Below are 19,938 nucleotides of genomic sequence, written 5' to 3'. Positions count from 1 at the left end.
CCTATGACTTTATCATCTTAATTCAGGGATGTTTAGTTCTGATCCTGCAGGTTTTAGACCAGCGTTTTTATCTTGTGTGGTCTTGTGCCATCTGTGCGCGTCAAGCTGAATTTCGAAAGCTGAGCTCGTCAATCTGTTAATGTTTTAATGGTTTTTAATCACATTTTAAATCGTAGGTTTTTGAGAGATTTTCCATTGATTAACCCTTCACCCTTTCATTTAGAAAACAGATTAAATGAAAACATCACATTAGAATGATCTTAGATGAGATTACATTTAATTTACATACATTTATATATTCACATACACACACACACACACACGCACTTACACACAAACAAAAACATAGAGGCTACATATAATTAGACAGGAATAAATAATCCTTTTGATGAGTGTAGAGAGTGAGAAGCCACCCCATGAATAAATTCAGGAGGTCATCACCAGGTGGAATTCCACATTTTTCATGCTGCAGTGCCGACTGAAGCAGTGTGAACCAGTTGGAGCAGCAGTGGCCACATATCTCATCAGTGATGTACCATGGAGAGGTGTCTTGGTATTAAATTGAATTCGAATTATTCGTATAATTCAGCATAAACTCCTGACCAAATCATCAGGACTAAAGTATCCTCAGTCTTGAACTGATCCAACACCCGCTACTCTTTCTACACACAAGAAGACAAGTTGAAAATGTCCGTGTCTTGGCCACATATTTTAATACAACTTTATAAAAACAGCAACACAATCACTATTCCAGTCATTTTTTCTTCCACTTTTCCTTTTAAAAAAAAACAGAATTTGACAGTTCAACAGCGATTTAAATATTAAATGGACTGTACTTGTATAGCCCTTTTCTAGTCATGTCGACCACTCAAAGCACTTTAACACTATGTCACATTCATGCGCACACACATACTCATACAGCACTTCTGTCATTATATACTGAGTGCTTTCTACTACCACTCACATTCATACCCTGATAGACCCATCGTAGTATGAATGTGACACTGACAATAACACAGGGTTTGAAACGTATTCTTTATTTAGAGTCAAAAATGCATCCCTCAAATGCATCACACATAGTCAGCAGAGCTGTTTTGAAATGCACCAATGTTTCATTGGAGTGCATTGATCTCACGGCAGTCACGTTGAAGTGAATCAGTGTTTCACGAGGCTTCGGTTTCACCATCCGTATCTGGCAGCGAACACTTGTCCAGATTTTCATGGCTGCAACCAACATACTCAACTCTGCTGCTCATCCTCACAAACACATTTTCCTTATAAACAGGATTTCCAACAGTATTATTTTTATTACCAAGAAGCATTGTTACAACAAAGAAACAGTTAGCAAACATACATTTCCTAACTTTTTGTGCTTAGTTTATATTGTGGGCCATTTCCACCCATTAATGGGGAGAAAATTGTCTTATAAAGTGTTACAAAGTGTATTAATATTCATTTTTAAACCATGTTATGTTTTCATGTGTAAAAATATTCTCATGCCTTCGAGTGGCTGTTACTAGTTATTGTTTACATTTGTAACAATTATGAGACTATTTTGTCTCCATACACATTGGTTTGTAGACTGCTGTTTTTAAGCCTCAAGTTTTAAATATTGTCGCCATTTTTGCTGCAAAAGGAATGCATTACTGGACTGGGACATTTCGTCTTATCATCCACAGTTAACACTAAAAGCTTAAATCTGTGGGTTCCTCTGGTTCTTGCCTCCTTAAACAAAGTGTGCCCTTATTAATATTAATTAATTTTTTTCCAAGCTCTTTTATTCTTTTTTTTTATATCTCCAGAGTTTTAATATGTATTAATATGCATATGAGAGGCCAGAAAAAGAACTTTAAAACTAAACTTTATAAAAATAGGTTGCTAATTGCTGTTGTTGTTGTTTCTGGCTTTTTTTTTTCCACATCAGTGCTAACCTCTGCATTTCTATCCATGAAGTAATAGAGCATAAAATACTTGTTTTCAGCAGCCAGCTATCATGAAACTGTTTTGTGATTGGTTATCTTCATGCTCTTTGTTTTGGCTTTATCTACCGTTCATTACAAGCTTCAGAGGTCAGACAACACATGATTCATAATCAGTCCAATCATGTGCAGTGAACTTGATTTTAAAAAGCTAAACAAAACAAGTACTGAACCCAAATAAGCCAGAGAGCTTACCCTTAAAGATGTTCAAAAATGAATGAATGAAAATTTACTGTCAATGCTACAGGTGCAATGAATTTTTTTCCAGTACAAACCCGTCCAAACAGGATCAGGCAGACTGAGGCAGCAGCCGCCGAGCAACGCGCCATTTTCTTTAAATGTGATTTTCTGTGAATATGAGGTATTAAAGGCAAAATAAGTAGCATTGACACCTAGTGTTTCAAATCAGAACTGCTAGCACTAATTTCATGCACTAATTTTCTTTAGCATAGAGTGTAAACAAAAGCTACATTAATCAACAAAAGCCACGTAGCAGCAGTTTTCCCTTAGTCTCACTTAATAAATTAATTTGATAGTAATTTTATTAGTTTATAAGGACAAACACAGTATTCACTTGGCCCAAACATCATTACATTTGTTGTAAACTAATAGGCCACCAATTTACTCCACTAATATCTCCATACAGTCACACAAATTAATTTAATGAGTACCGAGAAATAAATTAGATTAAAATCTTTGTAAATCAAGATAAAGTTTTCGGTCCATTTAAGCAAAATTCCGGTGCTTACCTGTCGAGGAGAAACTTTGCCAGCTCAGACTTCTCCACCTTTCAAAAGATTCTCCAATATTAATCCTCGTTTTATTCCGTTTTTGGTTGTTTGCTTTTTGAGCAGGATGCCGAGGCTTTTTAGGTTTTTCTGAAACTATTTCTGCTCCGTTTCTTTTACTAGCTTCCATACCTGCACGCTGCTGCTCTTTTGCCAACATAAAATACCACACGCTGCCTTGTTGTTGTTAGGCAACCGTGGGGAGTCGCATATGATTGGTTAAGGAACCAGGAAGTTGGAAAGAGCAACACAGTGCACCCAAGTTATTTCAGCACGGAACTCTTATTTTGAAGGAAAAAAACTCTACAGACATTGTTGATGTGGGAGACAGATTGTTTATAGGGAACCTTCCTTTTATCCCTCGCTGCAAATGAGAACATTTTAAATTATTTTTAAGGGAAAAATCCTAATTATTCAGCCTTTAATAGAAACTAAAATAATTAAGTACAGAAATGCCTCCTTTCACTGTATTTTTGTTTCATCTTTAAAAACAAATTTTGACACATAATATAAAGATATTCAGTTTGTTTTAGCTTAGAACTGAAATACAAAATTTTATTTCTGTAAATTTACCTTTGAGCCCTGTGCTACACTGGAATAATACATGGTCAGCGCCAGCAGTCTTTTAGTTTTGATCAGGCTGATTTACTTGATCTGGAGCTCAAGTGCCAGAGGATAAAAGCAGTTTTAATATCTCATAAGTCTAATAATTTAAGAATTTGTGACCAAAGCAGTTGTTGGAGTTTGATAATTTTTATTTAATTGTACCTAGAAAGGCTCTAGCATCAGAAAGCAGTAGCTTAGATTAGTGTGTTTTAACAGTTTATTGCTGATTTTCAGTAATTATGCTAATGATGTCATGGATCTAAAGTGCTTGGATAAACAGGATCCTCACAGATAAAGAGCGTGAAACTGCAAACTTCTGATCTCTGTTCAGTCTTTGTTAGCACTGTCTTTCTTCCAACTTGGACTTTGTCTAAATATCTAAGGTTAACGTGCTATTGCTAACAGCGATCTACTAATACTTTGTGTCCCCTCATCCCAAAATGCTTAAGGTGGAGTTTCTCTCTCTTTCCTCTACATTTTTTTCTGCTAATGAAAAGCTGAATGTCATGAAAGGAACAGCCAGGCTGGAATCATTTACTCATGTTAGAATTTTCAAGGTGCTTTTGAAGGAGAACGGGAGGAGATAGTAATTCCATTCATGAGAAGGTTTTTCATGCATTCATCCCAGCATTTGTAAAACCGCACTGAGCATGCTGTTATTCTAATTCTCAGTTTCTGAATGCATCCTTTAAGCTCATCCAAGCTTGAAGAAAGATAAGAATTTACACTACGCTGGAGTTAATTTCTCAGTTGTTACCTCCTCAGCAACTCTAAATCGCAGAGACCACAGAGAATAAGCAGTACCCCCACTTAAAAAAGAAAAGATGCTAAATTAATTTTTGGACAGCTTTAATTGCTTATGAATCAATTTATTTAAATTGGAGAGCGCTCAGCGCCTGCTTTTAAGAGATGGGAGGATTTTAGCTGTAAGACATATCAACCCTGCTTCTGTTAGTTATTGATATCACAGGGTGGTGTTTTTGTATGTTTACATGGATTGAAATTTAATGAGCTGCTCTACTTTCTGTACTTCGGGTTCATCTGTTGTTGGAAGTCTCAGATGAAAGCGTTTTAAATCTACAGAAGCCACATGTATTGATGACATTGATCCGGCTTATTGTTGCAGTGTTCCCGTTTTCAGCCTCAGCATTAATCTTGTTAACTGAATTTGATCAATATTAAAATGTCATTATGTCTCATTATGAACACTGTTGTGTGACATTGATATTTGCCGATTAAATGGTGAAATTTTCAGCAGATGAAGTGTAACAACCAGACAGAGTCACAACTTTTCTCCAGTGATATGATTATTTTATCTGCACAGCTTCACTACCAGCGGATTGAGAATGGACATTTAACCTCTCATTTTATTTGAAAAGGAGGGATGCTTTTGCTCGGCTGGTCCTAAATTGAAACAGGACCTATCAGGGACTCTCTAAAGACCTCACTGCTCTAAGGAACTTAAAGGAAGGTTTTCAGTGGCATCTGAGGCCTTTAACTTCTGAGACTTTTCCTTCTTTCCGAACTCTTGCAAACCATCATTGAAGAAGCGAGCCTTACGATGAACTCATTACACTTTGAGTCAAAGCATGCTCCCCAGCTTAGTTAGTGTCAGCTTTCGCTCTAATATAAATTAATTTAGGCCTTGGCTGATGAGTCAATCAAGGTGTTAAATGAGGACGGAGTAAATTAAAGAAGTAGCTGGTTGACTGAGTGGTTAAGGGTGTAATTCCTGAGTGATTCACATGGGATAATTTGCTGACCTCGTCCTTGAATGCACTGCATGTAATTGCTTCACTGTGAGTCAAACAGCACTGCAGCCTGATGATGTGTCCTGAGTTACCGAACATTTCCAATCTCTGCAAGCAGTGTCTGCAGGTTTAAGATAAGCGTAAACAAAAAGCTGTGTTGGAAAAGCTACCTGCAAATTTAATTAAATTGGATTTCAGGGCTGCAACAGCAACAAAAAAGTCAATTTGTAGAGATTAACATGAAGTTTTATCTTTGTATTTGGACATTATTCTTGGTTGTGCACCTGACTAAGGTGTTTGTGGCACATGTATGGCATTTTTTAAATGCAAATGAACCAGTTGTACTTGGGTGTATTTTTTTTATTTTTTATTTAATACTTTGAGAACTCTGAAAGAAATGATGTTTTCCTCAACAAGATGTGAGACTACTCGTCCTTTGTTGCTTTGTATTCACATCTATGATTCATTTGCATGTGAACAGATTTGAGTTTGCACACATTCAGGATTTTGTGTGATGTGGTTTAAAACCTCCTTTCTTTAACTCCATCAAGGGGCCACTCCTGTGCTTGCAAGTTCAGCTTGTCCATTTTAATGGACAATTTTGTATCCTTTATTTAAATAGAGCATTATGTCCACTTTTATTAATGTCCTGTTTGGAGGGGAATACATGAAAAAGCAGGACACGATTACATTGTGATTTGCAAGCTGCTACATAATGAGACTGCAGAGCTTCTCAGTCAGATTCACTGCTTATGTAAAAACTTTTTCATAAGATGAAGATGGTTGAAGGCCAAAATGCTGAAGTCAAGAGTTTTAAACTACAACATACCTTGGCACTGCCTTTTTTTTTTCTTTTTTTTTTCTTTTTTTTTAAACAGGCCTTTAAAATGAAAATTAAAACCCCAAAATGCTAGCATTTGCGTGGTAAACTTTTTTTTTATTAGTTTTATTTATTTTTTTGGCATAACATCTTTAATTTAAACTTTTTATGTTGTTTATTTTGTGTTGAATGTAAAAAATACTTTGTGTTGAAATTTCTATGTATGAAAAAGTGCTTTATAAATAAAGATTAATTCATGTATTGAATCCCAGAGGAGCAACGGAAGGCATCAAGCAATAATTACTACAGGAATATCACCATCTTATAAGCTCATTTATGCTGTACCTTGTCCAATGACACCATGTTTCCTACTGTCTAAAACTGATGCCAGGACTCAGAAGTGAACTTATCTCTCTCGAGTGGATGTATTCCCTACCAACCATACCAACTTAAAGGACACATGGGAGTATGTGAGCAGTGATGTTTGACAACATTTGAAACTTTTAAACATTTTGAAAGCAAAAATGAGCCTTTAGACTTTTGGAAGTGACCAAATATGGACAAGTGGGTGGGGCTTAGAGGTTTAATTTTTATGTAATGATGAAATAATTTCTACAGGTAACCAGAATGAGGAATTTAGCTCATAAAGCTATAACAAGTCTTGACCAATTATTATATTTCATGGGAGAGGCTGAACGTTTGTTCCTAGTGGCCGTTGGTGGTGGTGCATTGCAGTGTGCAGACATCTTTCATCTTTAGTGCAGTTCATGGTTTTATTGATGTTTCATTAACATTGATTGTAAAGTATTAAATTTTGTATGATTATAATATAGAGGCGCATCTTAAACAAAGTTAAAAATCAAACCCAAAGTCATCCTGTTGCAGGAATTATTTTGACCCAAACAAGGACTAGATTGACAATAAGTGAAAAAGCAACCAGTGTTAAAAAAAAAAAAAACGTTGAAAAAACCTACAGAAAACCTGGGAAACTATTGCTCGAGAACACTTACTGAAGATTACAATAAAATTTGGCTGCTTGAAAGTAACGTATAAAGAAATGTTGAATGATTATAGACTCCATTATCATTAGTGTGACCAATCATAGGTAAACAAAGCACATTATGAAATAATTTTAGCCACAAGTGCTGCCCATGTGGAGAAAAGTTGCTGGACACCAACCAATAACAGAAACCAGATCAAATGTTCACATGTGGTTAGAAGATTTTGGCAAGTTACACTATGTTGTGTTGTCAGAAGGAACCTGTTCCTTCAGCGTTTCAATCATATTATGTCAAAACATCACACTAAACTGTTTATTCCTTTTTAAGTCATATTGTCCCCATTTTGCCTCAGGGGTCATGGATGCTAAACTTTTGAGTTTTTTTTTTTTTTTGGCATTCAGATATTTAGTTCATTTATTTATTAATGTCAGGGAGAGACTCAGCCAAAAAGCATCAAAGTTAGATGCAAACTTAACTGAGGACTGAAATTGAAGCCCAGCCAGTAGTTCTTGTAAATGGGAGGCTAAAGAAGGAGGAGTGTTGGTTGATTTGGGACTGAGGGAGTTGGAAGTGAGTTCAGAGTGAGTGTTGCTTCCAAAGCCCCATATGTGTAGTCCAACAAAGTGTCAATGAAGAGGCCAGAGGAAGGTTAGAGCTGCAAGGTGCGGCAGTGAAGCCGGACTGTCCGACCCTGAGCTGGAGCAGATTCCTCTGGGGATACTGAGAGGCCCCTCCACCCACGTACAGGTGCACAGTTTGGTTTCTTTGCTTTTGCTTTGGTCAAACTTCAGACCGATCACCAAAATGCCTTTTCTTTCCAAGCTGCTGGAAAAGTTATTTTTATCCAGCTTCCGACATTTTTAGATGATCCCAGTCTTAATGATGTTTGCCAGTCTGGTTTTAAACCTATTTTACATCTTTTTGCTGCTTTTGATACAGTCGATCACAGCATTTTATTATCATGGCTTGAACAAACTATTGGACGTAAGGAAACTGTACTTGAATGGTTCAAGTCTTACCTCACTAACAAGTTTCTCTGTTAACGTTGGTGCTTTTTTCCTCTTCAGATCCCTCTCCTTTGGCGTTCCCCAGGGATTCTTTCTAGGTCCAATCCGTTTTTCAATTTACATGCTTCCTTTAGGTTCTGTTTTTAAGAACTATGACATCTCGTATCAAGTCCTAAAGCCAAAGTTGTGATGTTTTGGGCATCCAGACTGCCATGCTGCCATTGACCAGAAATTTGATGGTGGTCCATTGCACCAATAAACAAAACTTCCAAAAACCTGGGAGTCATTTTTGTTTATTTCTTTTAAATAAGCATGTAACTGCCATGGTCCGAGCTAGCTTTTATCAGCTCAGTATTCTTGCAAAAGTCAAGTTAATTCCTTCTTTCTTTCTCTGATTTTGAGAAAGTCATTTACGCTTTATTTTCTTCAAGACTGGACTAAAGCAACAACCACTGTTCAGGTGTGAGTCAGTCTCTTCTGCAAAGTCTGCAGCTGGTCCAAAATGCTGCCCGAATGCTAACTGACACTCGAAAGATAGACCACGTCACACCTGTGTTGGCTTCTTTGCACTGGCTCCCTGTTTGTTTTATAGTTGATTTTAAGATTTTATAGTTTGTAAGTCTTTTAACGTGCTGGGCTCCTCTTTTTGCTACAATCTTTTAACTCCACAAGCTCCTTCTAGATCACTGAGCTCTGCTCACCACTTTCTCCTCGCTGTCCCGAGGTCCAGTCTGAAACTAAGAGTGGACCGAGTTTTTCCTGTTGTTGCCTTCAAGCTGTGGAGCAGCTTCCCCATCCGTACTGACTTCACCTACTGTGGACATTTTTAAATCTCACTTAAAAACTCATTTTTACTCTCTAGCTTTTAAACCAAACTGAGTTTTGGCATTTTTTGCTAAATATTTGTTTAATGCTTGTATGTTTATTGTCTTTTATTTCTTTTATATCTGTTATGTTGCTGCTTCGTCACGATTTTATTTGTATTTATCTTTTTTTGTACATCACTTTGGTCAATGTACGTTTTAAATGTGCTTAAAAATGAAGTTTGCTTGACTTTTTCTCTTTTAAGATAACTTGGATGAGCAACCTGTCTGAGTGTTAAAATGAAATTTTTGTTCTGTAATATTTAATAATTCTTCTTTACCTCTGGGCATTGAAGCAAAGCAGCAGCTGTTTTTTCATTATCTCTGACCAAATGAATTAAATTAATCTGTCAGTTTCCAGGTTCATTAATATCATATTAAACTTGTTTGAAATAAAAACCATACCAAAGCAAAATCTGCCAGAGATTTTCAGAAAAATATGAGCAAATGTAGATTTTAATGCAGCGACACAGCTCACTTATTACACTTATTAATCTCTTTAGAACTTCTACAAATAATTTTTGCCATTCTTGTTAAACACAGGATTTACTCTACTTAACATTTGGTGTTTGTTGCCTGGTTCTCCTTTTGATGATGATATTGCTATTAATGAGACATACAGTATGTGGTTTGCAAACAGGCCAGTCAAACACACTCTCTTTTGGTTATAAAAAGGGTCTGATCTCGTTCTACTGAAATATCCACTTTGTTTCCATTAAGGATTCCCCCTTCATGGCAGCATGTACAAGTCATCCATTCTATTCCACTAAAGCACCCCCATCACGGGTGTTGGTTTTTCCATCTTTCGCTGATAACACCCTGGATTCATGTTTGGCTTGTAGAACCAGACATCAGTTTTTATCAAGAAAAGCAGCTAAAATGTGGACTGGTCTGAACACTGAAGACGTGTCCATTAATACAGTTTCAGGCTACGTTTCTGGATGCAGCAGTGGACTCTATTGTGTGAAAAAAGTTCTGAGGCCATATGTTTGTCTACCTATGGGCTTGAAGATCATGACCATCCAGCAGGGGCTTTCATCTTTGGCTCCCTGAACCCTTTTTTAAATGTTTTTTTTTTTCTTTTTTCTGAGATTTGCACTGAGAAAATTATTATTTATTTTTTTAAACATATTGATGATTCTCTGACCATGATTTTGCACAAAGTAATGAGCCACAATCTATCCATGCTTGGAAGGACTAAAGCTTAGCTTGAGTCTCCTTTTATACCCAATCCAGACACCCTTACCAGTCACCAATTTATCAGTTTGCTGTAAAATCTTCCAGAACAGTGTTTAAATATATTCCTTGGCTTCTTTGTAGCTTTACTCTGAATTTCTATTCATTTCTGTGTGGCATCAAATTGTCTATATTTTCTAAATAGAATAAGATAGGTTAGTAAGTATGATTTTGATAAAGTGTGTGAGATTTTGTTTTATTTTATGTGCAGTGTTTACAGAAACATAGTTGTGGAGGATTTTTTGTTTTGACCATATGTCTTTTGGTTCATTCTTTAGCCGTGTGACACCTGCTCTTGTACATGATTTGGGCTGAATGAGTCATAACCCTGGTTGGATATTATTGCACTGAAAATTGTGGCTTTTTATTTCAGCAAAATAACGAAAGGCATGACAAGCTTCTTATTACAAGAAATCTGGGGGCTGCAGGTAGCCATCACGAAGCAATTTTGTGCCAGTGTGTAACTAATGATGTCAAGCTTTCTGATCACCGCCGGTGGTTGTCGGGTAACTGTGTGATAATAATAAATAGACGGAAAGTTGCAGAAAAACAATCATTACATGTAACGGTGCTACACAGACAGGACCGTTATACATTTATAAGAAACACTCAAACACACCATTTTCTCTGAATAAATGACTGAAAATGACGTCAGTACATCTGCTTTTGTATAGTTTTATTCATTATTAGGACATTCTGGTGTATTCTGTCTGTGTACACATAGGATGTCTTTAATTTAAACCAGTTTTGCCAGAGGTGTCAGAGAACAATGAGGCATTTACATTTTCTGAGCTCATGCTCAGATAAAAAGAAAGACTTTTTGGAAATGCTATTACAGCTTAATCCTGTAATTATCTTGATTTGATGAAATCATCATAATTATGCTTTTAAATAGACACGGATGGGTGATTATGGTTGTGCATGAAAAGGTCTTCAGGCTGTTTTAGGCCTTTAATGCTGTCAGGATAATTGACGATCATGTTTTCAGGATTGTAGTCTTTCCTCTTCTAACTGAGGCAGGTTTGCTCGGTGCATGCGTGCTCTGGTTCTGCCCAGCCGCTGACCTGGTGTTGTGTTGCAGGCTGGGATGATCCGTACCGACTCAGATGAATACTTCATCGAGCCGCTGGAGAAAGGTGCTCAGGACTTGGAGGACCAGGGCAGGGTCCACGTAGTTTACCGAAGGTCAGCTCTGCTCCAGGCCCCCTCTGACATCTCCTTGGACTACCAGCTGCAAGGTAGGATGCACAACCACAAGGTTTCTCGTTCATGGGGGCAGAGATCAGCTCAGATTGATTTAAAGTGGGTCTGATGTATCTCAAAACAAAAAGTCTGGTTTAGATCATCAGTAAGGAATAAAACTCAGGATATGATTAGCTGCTTCATATATTGTCTAAACCCAACATTAGAGAATATCCTGGGCCTGAAACTGCCTTGGAGCAACAGGAGCAAAAATACTGTAGTTCACAAGTTTTATTTCCAGCCCAAAAGCTTCCAGTTTTACATCAGACACCAATAACTAGATAATGACAAACTTATACCTTTTTAAACCAAAAACACAAAGAAAGACTCTCTACAAGTCAGATTTTAGGGGGGGAAACTAGGGGTATGCCATCTCAGGTACCTCACGATCCAATCTGATAATGATTCAGGGCTTGATTTTATTAGTAAAAGGTTATCAGGATTTTCAATGCGTCAATTTTTCCATTTATCCAAATAATGCAAGTAAACAAACTTATCTCCACTCCCTTTTATTTATTTGAAACCATAAATAAATCCAAAACATATCCAACATATTTTATTATGTTAATATATCTTCATGGAATCTTCAGGGAAAAATGTGTTAGCAATAGTTTGGAACAACAACAGATTCTTCTCCTTCTGTAACCTGGGCTGGAAATGCATGAGCTGCTGTGGCATGTTTGTGGTATTACTATTGTATTTTGGCTTTAAACAACTTACATATAGAGTAAGTCTTGTCCATAAAAACCAAAATGTTTGCAACTGTAAATCTCTGCTCAGTAACAGCGGCTGAACGGCTGGCTGCCGGCTTCTCGGCATCTCAGTTCTTTACTGTTTGCTGCTGTTTGCGGCATGCGTGACTTATACTGTATGTTCCTGCCACACTTTGCAACTGATTCCTTTATTATGAAAAATAATCGAATTTCAACATTTACGAATTGTAATTGAATCGGCATGTGTCACATCGCGATGAATCAGTTAATAGTGAATTGGCCCACCCTGAGAAAAAAAGCATTTGTGACAGCAGCAGCACAGAAACCCAGAACATTGGACATGATGCTTTACTTGACTCTGTTCGTCCAGTCGCTGATGTCCAGGTTTATAATAACAGAAAGAATAGTTATTATCCTTTCTCCTTCTACTCCACTTAGGTTTTAAGTCAAGTGATTGAAGCAACAGTTGATTCATGTATGAAATTGGTAAAACATGTTTATATACCGCAGATATTCACTCCTCAGAGACTTATACGATGAATGTAAATACTTCCTCTTCAGACTGTACAAATTTTACAGCAAACTTGTAGTTTGTAGCCTTTTAAAGATCATCCTAATAATCCTAATAATTAAGATCAGTAATTTAATCCTTCTTTATCGTTATATTCCTGCCTTTACTCCTCCTGCTGCTGCAGATTTAACCGCTACTGGTGTCCACTGCTTTCTGTAGACAGCCTAAGTTTTATTTACACTAAAAACATGGCATTGTTGTTGCTGATGGAAAAAGTGATTAGTAGCTTCCATTGAACTGTAGCCAGGAGAGGTGATGGATCCCATGAATCACCTCGTGTTTAAAAAGAATATTTCAATACTTTACTCAGCTAAAATTCAAATCTGATCAATTGATCCAGTGGAAGAGATCTGGTCTGTTTCTTCCGAGGAGTCCGGCTTGGTCCGGCTTGGTCTGGTTTGGTTTGGTGAACCTTGATCTCTGCTGCATGTCTGCAACAAACTGCACCCTTACCTGGTCGGTGGCGTACCTGCTGGATAGTAACACACGCAAAACTCACATGATACAATTGGAGTGTGTCAAAATCCACCCTTTTGGGTCAGATTGGTAGTACTGGGAACCCAGTGGAAGGGTCCCAAATACGTAAGACGGGTCAGATTGTATATTTTGGTACCCTTCACAGTTTTTTCCTGTGAAAACACACACGCACACACACACAAAAAACATCCTAGCCTGACCTGGACCTGTTGGTGGAAATGAGTCTATAGTGTCTCTTAAAAATAATCTTTGACTTTGACTTTGGAGTCATTGTAGTTTGATGGTTTTCTCCTTTAGCCACGAAGTCACACAGTGAATCAACTCAAGTCATCAAAGCAATTTGTCAAATTTAAAGAGAGTCTCGTGCACGCCACCACCCCACAAAAGCATTGTCCACCAGCGGATTAGCAAATTCTAACCACCCTCTCATTTTTCCATCTCCCTCTGGGTTTGTTTATGCCACACATAGAGCTGAAATACTGGTTTGTTTTTTTGGTTTTTTTTTTGTTATGCATAATGATCATAAATATGTATGCTGTCTCGATAGATACACAGCAGTGAGACGCTTGTTTATGTCTGAACTGAGCTTCTGAAGGACTCATTAAGTGTCACATTTCCTTTTACATTTCTTCAGCAGTGCTGTTTAGGCTTTTAGGGAAGTCATTTTCTCAGACTTAATGCCATTGCATTCCATTAGTTTCCATTTCCCTCCTTAACATGTATGTAAATAATAAAGTATGAATATTTTGCCATCTGGAAGCTTTGAGATGACTCAGAGAGATTTTTGGAGTAGTTTCAGTCATGGCCTTTAGTTAAAACAGTGAGGATAATGTTTTATTATAGATTGGTAGAGTTGGATTGGTAGGATTGCTGATGCTTCAAGGCAACAGAAAAGAAAAAGACGTTTAATAAATAAGCCACTGGATACAACCTCAAGTCATTTCTGTAGGTTGTCCACACCCAAAGGTGGGCTGATTAATGTTTTCTCAGGGCTATTAATGATGTCAAATTGAAGTTTTATTTAATCCGGCTGTGAAAATGAATGATAAAGTTAGTTTATAATGAAATGATTTACTAACTTAGTTAATTAATTTTTAATTATTTCATGTAACAGTCATCCTTTTTCACATTTTATTCAGTTTATTTGCTTTGATTTATTTAAAACAGGAAGATATAACCAGGAATATATAAATATTTCATAGACTGTGGTATTTAGCATTTTCAAAGCCATGCTCATGACAAATGTTAAGTCAGTGGCACTGCTGAATCTTACTGATGCATGTATTAAGGGTGAACAGCTGAAATCTTAAATCCTGACCATTACAAGGAGTTAACGAACCGTTGGGAGGTTTGTTTTTGTATTGCAGAAGAAGCCAGTGCAGAGACGCAGACTTGTGCTTTTATTTTTTCCCGTATTGATTATTGTAATGCTCTCCTTCCTGGTTTCCCAACGAAAACTATAGTTCCTTTACAGTTCCTGCAGAACTCAGCATCCAGAGTCCTGACCAGGGGCCTGCAAAACCAAGATAAAGGATTAAGCCGGGGTATCGTGGTTATTCTTGTTCAACGTACGCAGGCTTGTTACACAAAAGCAGCATTGCGGAAAGCTGGATGTGTTGTGACATAAGCTACCATGGAGATTTATTCTGTGGAGCTAGCCTTTTCCAGACCAGGCTTAGTTCCAGATCTACAGACAAAATTGTTGGTATCCTTCAGTTAAAGGTCCCATATTATACACTTTATTCCCAATCTGAGACCATTCATTAATATCTAAATGAAATATTTCCGCCATGGTATGGACAAATCGACCCTCAGTTTGAGTGCAGCGGCTTCTCTTCACCTCCCTCTTTTTAGCAGCTTCAGAAATGTGCCGTTTATGGTGGGCGGAACCCTGGCGGAGCAGCTCAGCTGTTGGCTCCGCCCATCGCATCGCCCGTCATGAGGTGATTGACAGGTTAGGCCTTAGCGGTTACTAGACGCTGATTACAGCGTAGTGAAGGATAAACAAACGCCGGAACACCGGAACCCATTCCTGAAGAATTTCGAGCAAGAAGACTAACAGGACGTTAGTGAAAGGTTAGTGTGACTTTTACTCGTCCAGCCAGTAAAATTTCAGCCATTCCATTAGGCCCTGTCTTGAATTTTTTCCCCCTCTTTTGTAACTATGTTCATGGATGATGCCCGTTCATGCCGCTCTCGTGAACAGCAGCGTTATGGCAACTGGTAGAGACGCTGTCGTTCTCCCTTACCAGTTTGAGCCAGAGTCGGACCCAGAAGGAGAGATATCTGAGGAGGGTCAAACTCTGCGGCTGCAGCAGGGAGTTTCTGCATGGTTAGTTGTAAATATTGTCTCTAAATATGTTGTCAAGTTTTTTTCATATTTGGTACAATGTAGCTAACGGCAGCTTTTTACTGTCACAAACACATACTATACTAAAATTAATCCACTCAGTCCTCGTGGGTTCAGTGGATGGAAGTAAAAAAACGTTTTCGTGTTCATTTATGCAGCCACAAACAGAACAGTGCTTCTGTCGCTTAGCCATGTCCGCTAACGAGGGTTGCCGAAGAGGGAAAAACACTGGGCGCTAGGTGATTTTTAGAGGGCGGGCTTTGAGAGCCGGTAGACGGGTCCATCGCTCTGTGGGGAGTGGTTATTGTCCCTTATGACGTCATAACGTACACGCTTTCAAACAAGCTCATTTCAGCGCTTACTTCCCTAGAGGTGGAGCAGGGGGGAGAGAGAGCGCCTGAAAGAGTTTCACACTTACGGGTCTCCTACACATGCGGGGGGACCAGTATGACTGTTCCAAAACCATTAAAAAGTGAATTTAGCATAATATGAGACCTTTAAAGAAAGAAAAACTCACAATGGTCACAGAAATAACTTGAATCTGACAAAAGTAATAATAAATAAAAATTCTATGAAATTTAAAAAATGAAAGTCAGACATTGCTTTTCAACCATGCTTCAACAGAATTATTTAAAAAAATAAACTCATGAAACAGGCCTGGACAAAAAGGATTTTGCGCTTCAGCACACAGTCCCACCTGAAGAGTTCAGGAGAATCTGAAAACCGTTCGACTAGGTGTTCTATTTCCTTTCTGTTTGTTTTTAGGGAATGCTTGGGGGTGGGGAGAGCTTTTGTTTCCTTGGTAGTGCAGTGGAAATATGCATGAGTTTTTTTAAAATCCTAGATAAATAAAAAAAAAAAACATTTGAAAAGAAGTTTTTGTTTCTTTATATTTACACTCCCTTAGCAGTGAATCTCACAGCATCACACACTATATACCAGAGCCTAGGAAAAGTGAGGCATCCGTTGCTTCCCTGCAGTTGGCAAACAGTTCGGTAAATTGATGCCACCTTGTGGTGATAGTAAGACATTACTACCAGCTGCTGTTCAAAACAAGGTAGTCATATCCACACCATAGATGCACAATTATGCCTTATAATTAAATTATTATTCAAAGTATATGTAAATCAAAGCCATCCCTAGTTTATAATGAAGTTAGATGTATTTTGTAATTGTAATATTTTTTAAGGTATCTTTTGTCCAGACTGTGTGGTGCTTGCTTTATAGCTAAAAGTACAACAACAAGAAAAGGTTATTTAAAAGTTATTATTAATCTTCTCACTTCTTTTATGTGTTGCCAGAGACAGAAGACTAGGTTGACAAGAATGGAGTGCTCTTGAAGTACAATTTTAGCTGATTTGCTTAAAAAATCATTTTCTTTGATTAAAAATTGAGCAGTGCATGACTCCTGAAGGGGGCAGCATCCTTTCAGATTCCAGGTCCGTTTTGGAAAAATTTTGCATCTCATGTTTCTTTAATTTATTTATTAATCGGTATATTTTTTTGGGCATTTTAAAACATTACTTGCTTGCTTTAGATTGACCCCTGTCACTGTCTGAGAACAGTTCATAATTGGTGCCTTAATCTCAATAACCAACATATAGGATTATTTAACAAGACAAATTCTCTGTTTTTATGTAGAGGAACAATTATATTTAATATAATTACAGTTAGAAAATTATTCCTACCTTTTCTGCCTAAGAACCCTATCAGTGACACAACTGTTGTGTTAATTTCTCAGATACCGGCTCCAGTATTTAACATGAATTTGGACCAGCATCTCATCACAAACAGGAGCAGAAGCTGCATTCCTTCGCCAAGGTCATAGCTGTGTTTCTAACTTTAAAGGCCCCATGAAATGTGTTTTTTGTTCCTGCATTTTTAAACCTTTCCTGTAAAAACCAAAGTTAGGGAGGCTACCTCCATCCCCCTCTCTGAAAAGCCAGCTCTGCTGTGATTGGTCGGTTGCAGAGGCCTGATTAGGCACCGCCCACTATTCTGCTTCAACTGCTGAAATTTGAAATTCTAGAAAACTTTTCATTGGACAAAATGAAGCATTTGGGATTTTTTTAAAAAGAAATTCCAGACTTTTACAAACTCAGTGTAGAATGATGTTGTTTGTGCGAAGGATGTAAAACGTGAGAAAGGTCAGATAAAAAATGGAGTTCACTGTTATAAAAGAAGTTCTACAACTTTCATAACATTCGAAGAACAAGCAAACTTTCCCAATCAATGACCTTCTTTTGTAAGAAAAATTCTGCTTAAAGAATCGTCAGTTGACCTTTCCATCATGGGAAATATTAAGAACAGCTTTCTTTAACTTTTCTAGAACTTCACATCATCTTCCATTTATCCACTTAACACATTAAGCCAAACATAACAGCCAGGCAGTGAAGGGTTAAGGAGGTGTCTGGTTGGTGTTGTAGGTGACTATTAACACCGTGTGGCAGAGCTAGCACAGCTGTTTGGTGCTTCTCCACGCTTCCCTCATGGGATATTTGGTGTTGATTGGATTTCTTACTTTTACCCAGTCTTCTCTATGTCATGCCCTGCGACTGAAAGATTGTCAGATTGATTTTCCAGCCCAGCTGGGGGTGATGGCAGAAGATGGCTAATTCCTTTCTTTCTTTTTTTTTTCTTTCCTTAACTGCTGATGCAATGTCAGTGTGCAAGGCTAACAATACATCCGAGGAGTTGCTCAGCAGGAATAAAATGATTCATGATGGTGAATTCAGTAACTTTCATGTGAGTTTTGAAAAGCACTTTTCTGAATTGTTTCCGCAGTGTTGTATGTGTGATCCCTCTTAGTCCAGGGTTCTCCCTGTGGGTTCACGTGGCACCCACAGAAGCATTGCATGTACACTTCCAGTATTGATCGAATGACAAACGAAGCAGTCGTGTGCACACTTTGTTATGCAGCCTTAAATGTTTTTTATTTAATGTCAGACATTGAAATTAAATAGTTCACACAAGCAGTTCAAGTCTTCTGCCAGGCAATGAAAGTTGGAGCAAGTGAGTAAAGTGTAGAGAAGTTTCTGTTCATTCCAGCCCTTCTAAACTCAGCTCTGTGTGCAGCCAAGGTGCTGTGTTTTGTTTCAGCACCTCTTATTTCCTGTTGTGAGGTGTGAGAGTCTGACCGTAAGCAAGCCAGGGTGTGTGAAAACAAAGCTGCTGCAACTCCACCTCAGCAGCGTTTGGCTTCTTTTTTTGCTTTTGTTTAAATTACCAAGCCTTTGCAAAGTAAAACACCCTGATGCAAAAAGCACGAAGGCATTAGCATGAAATTTGTTCAAATATTTAAAGCTCAAGGTTGTGTTTCTGTTGTAGAGCCGTTCACTTTGATTGAATTTATTCACTGACTCTGTCAAGGTCGTGTACATAATTTAACACATTGTTTATGTGCACACATTTCATTGCCTGTGTTTCTATAGTTTGAGGAAAAACCCAAAGTTAGAAGTTACATTTGTTTTCAGTCACCATTGTTTACTTCAGCATAATAAAACCTCACCCTAACACGGGCTTTGGGTTTAACTGCAGAGCATCTCAGATACAGTATGTATTGCAGATGTCTTAACTTGTCTATGTGGTTATGAAATGAAGCATAAGTTTAGCTTATAAAGATCATTTTATTAAATATGGAAGGAGAAAAGTGGCAACATAAAAAAACAAAACTACAGTATTGAATTAAACAGAATTAATTAAATGAATTATTTAATTCAAATTGTTTGTTTTTTTTTCAAATTGTAAATAAACATAAATGATGAATGAATAAATAAATTCTTTTTCTGCATTAAATGAATTATTTCATGGTTCTGATGTGACGGTGTGTTATAAATATATTTAATAAATTATTTATGAAATTGTTTAATATAACATAATTAATTATATATTTGGTTTATTATATATATATATATATATATATATATATATATATATATATATATATATATATATATATATATATATATATTTTATTTAATCAAATCTAACCTATATTTTACCAGGGATTCAACTCAAATGAGGTAAAAACCTTTTTTACAGTTGTGCCCTGGTCAAAATGGCAACACAAGTAAAAACAGCCAATATTAATTTCTAATATTACAATATTATTTAAGTAGTTAATACAAAATTTATTTATTTATTCAATGTATCTATTTCGAATTTTAATATATTAATAACTGATTTAATTTATTATTAAATAAATTTTTTGATTAAATGTGCGTATCTTCCTGAATTTTAGGCCATATATTTACATCTTTTTAAGATTTTTAAACCTAAACCTAAAACTCATTTATTTAGGATGGCTTTTAACATCGAACATTGTGGTGACACTTTTTTTTTCTTTTATCCTTCTATTTTTTGTGCTTTTATTATTCATCTTACTTTTACTTCCAGTATGTACTTGTTTTCTGGTGTGTTTTTAAATTGTTGATTTAATCTTTTGTAAAGCAATTTGGTTCACCAAATAGTTGTTGTAAAGTGCTGAATAAATCAAGTACATTTACATCTTTGTCCACTAGACTCTGGGTGATTG

General features: G+C 37.0%; 1 protein-coding gene across 1 annotated transcript in view; it reads left to right on the top strand.

Moving 5' to 3' along the window:
* Positions 1–19,938, top strand: part of adamts3 (ADAM metallopeptidase with thrombospondin type 1 motif, 3) — a 202,526-nt gene that overhangs the window by 27,812 nt on the left and 154,776 nt on the right. The window contains exon 4 of the mRNA XM_042000229.1: positions 11,133–11,289. Within this exon, the coding sequence (XP_041856163.1) occupies positions 11,133–11,289 (157 nt within the window). The remainder of the gene's footprint in view (positions 1–11,132; positions 11,290–19,938) is intronic.

Source organism: Melanotaenia boesemani, chromosome 11 (assembly GCF_017639745.1).
Source record: "Melanotaenia boesemani isolate fMelBoe1 chromosome 11, fMelBoe1.pri, whole genome shotgun sequence".
Classification (NCBI taxonomy): domain Eukaryota; kingdom Metazoa; phylum Chordata; class Actinopteri; order Atheriniformes; family Melanotaeniidae; genus Melanotaenia; species Melanotaenia boesemani.
This window is presented reverse-complemented; position numbering and strand designations above follow the sequence as displayed.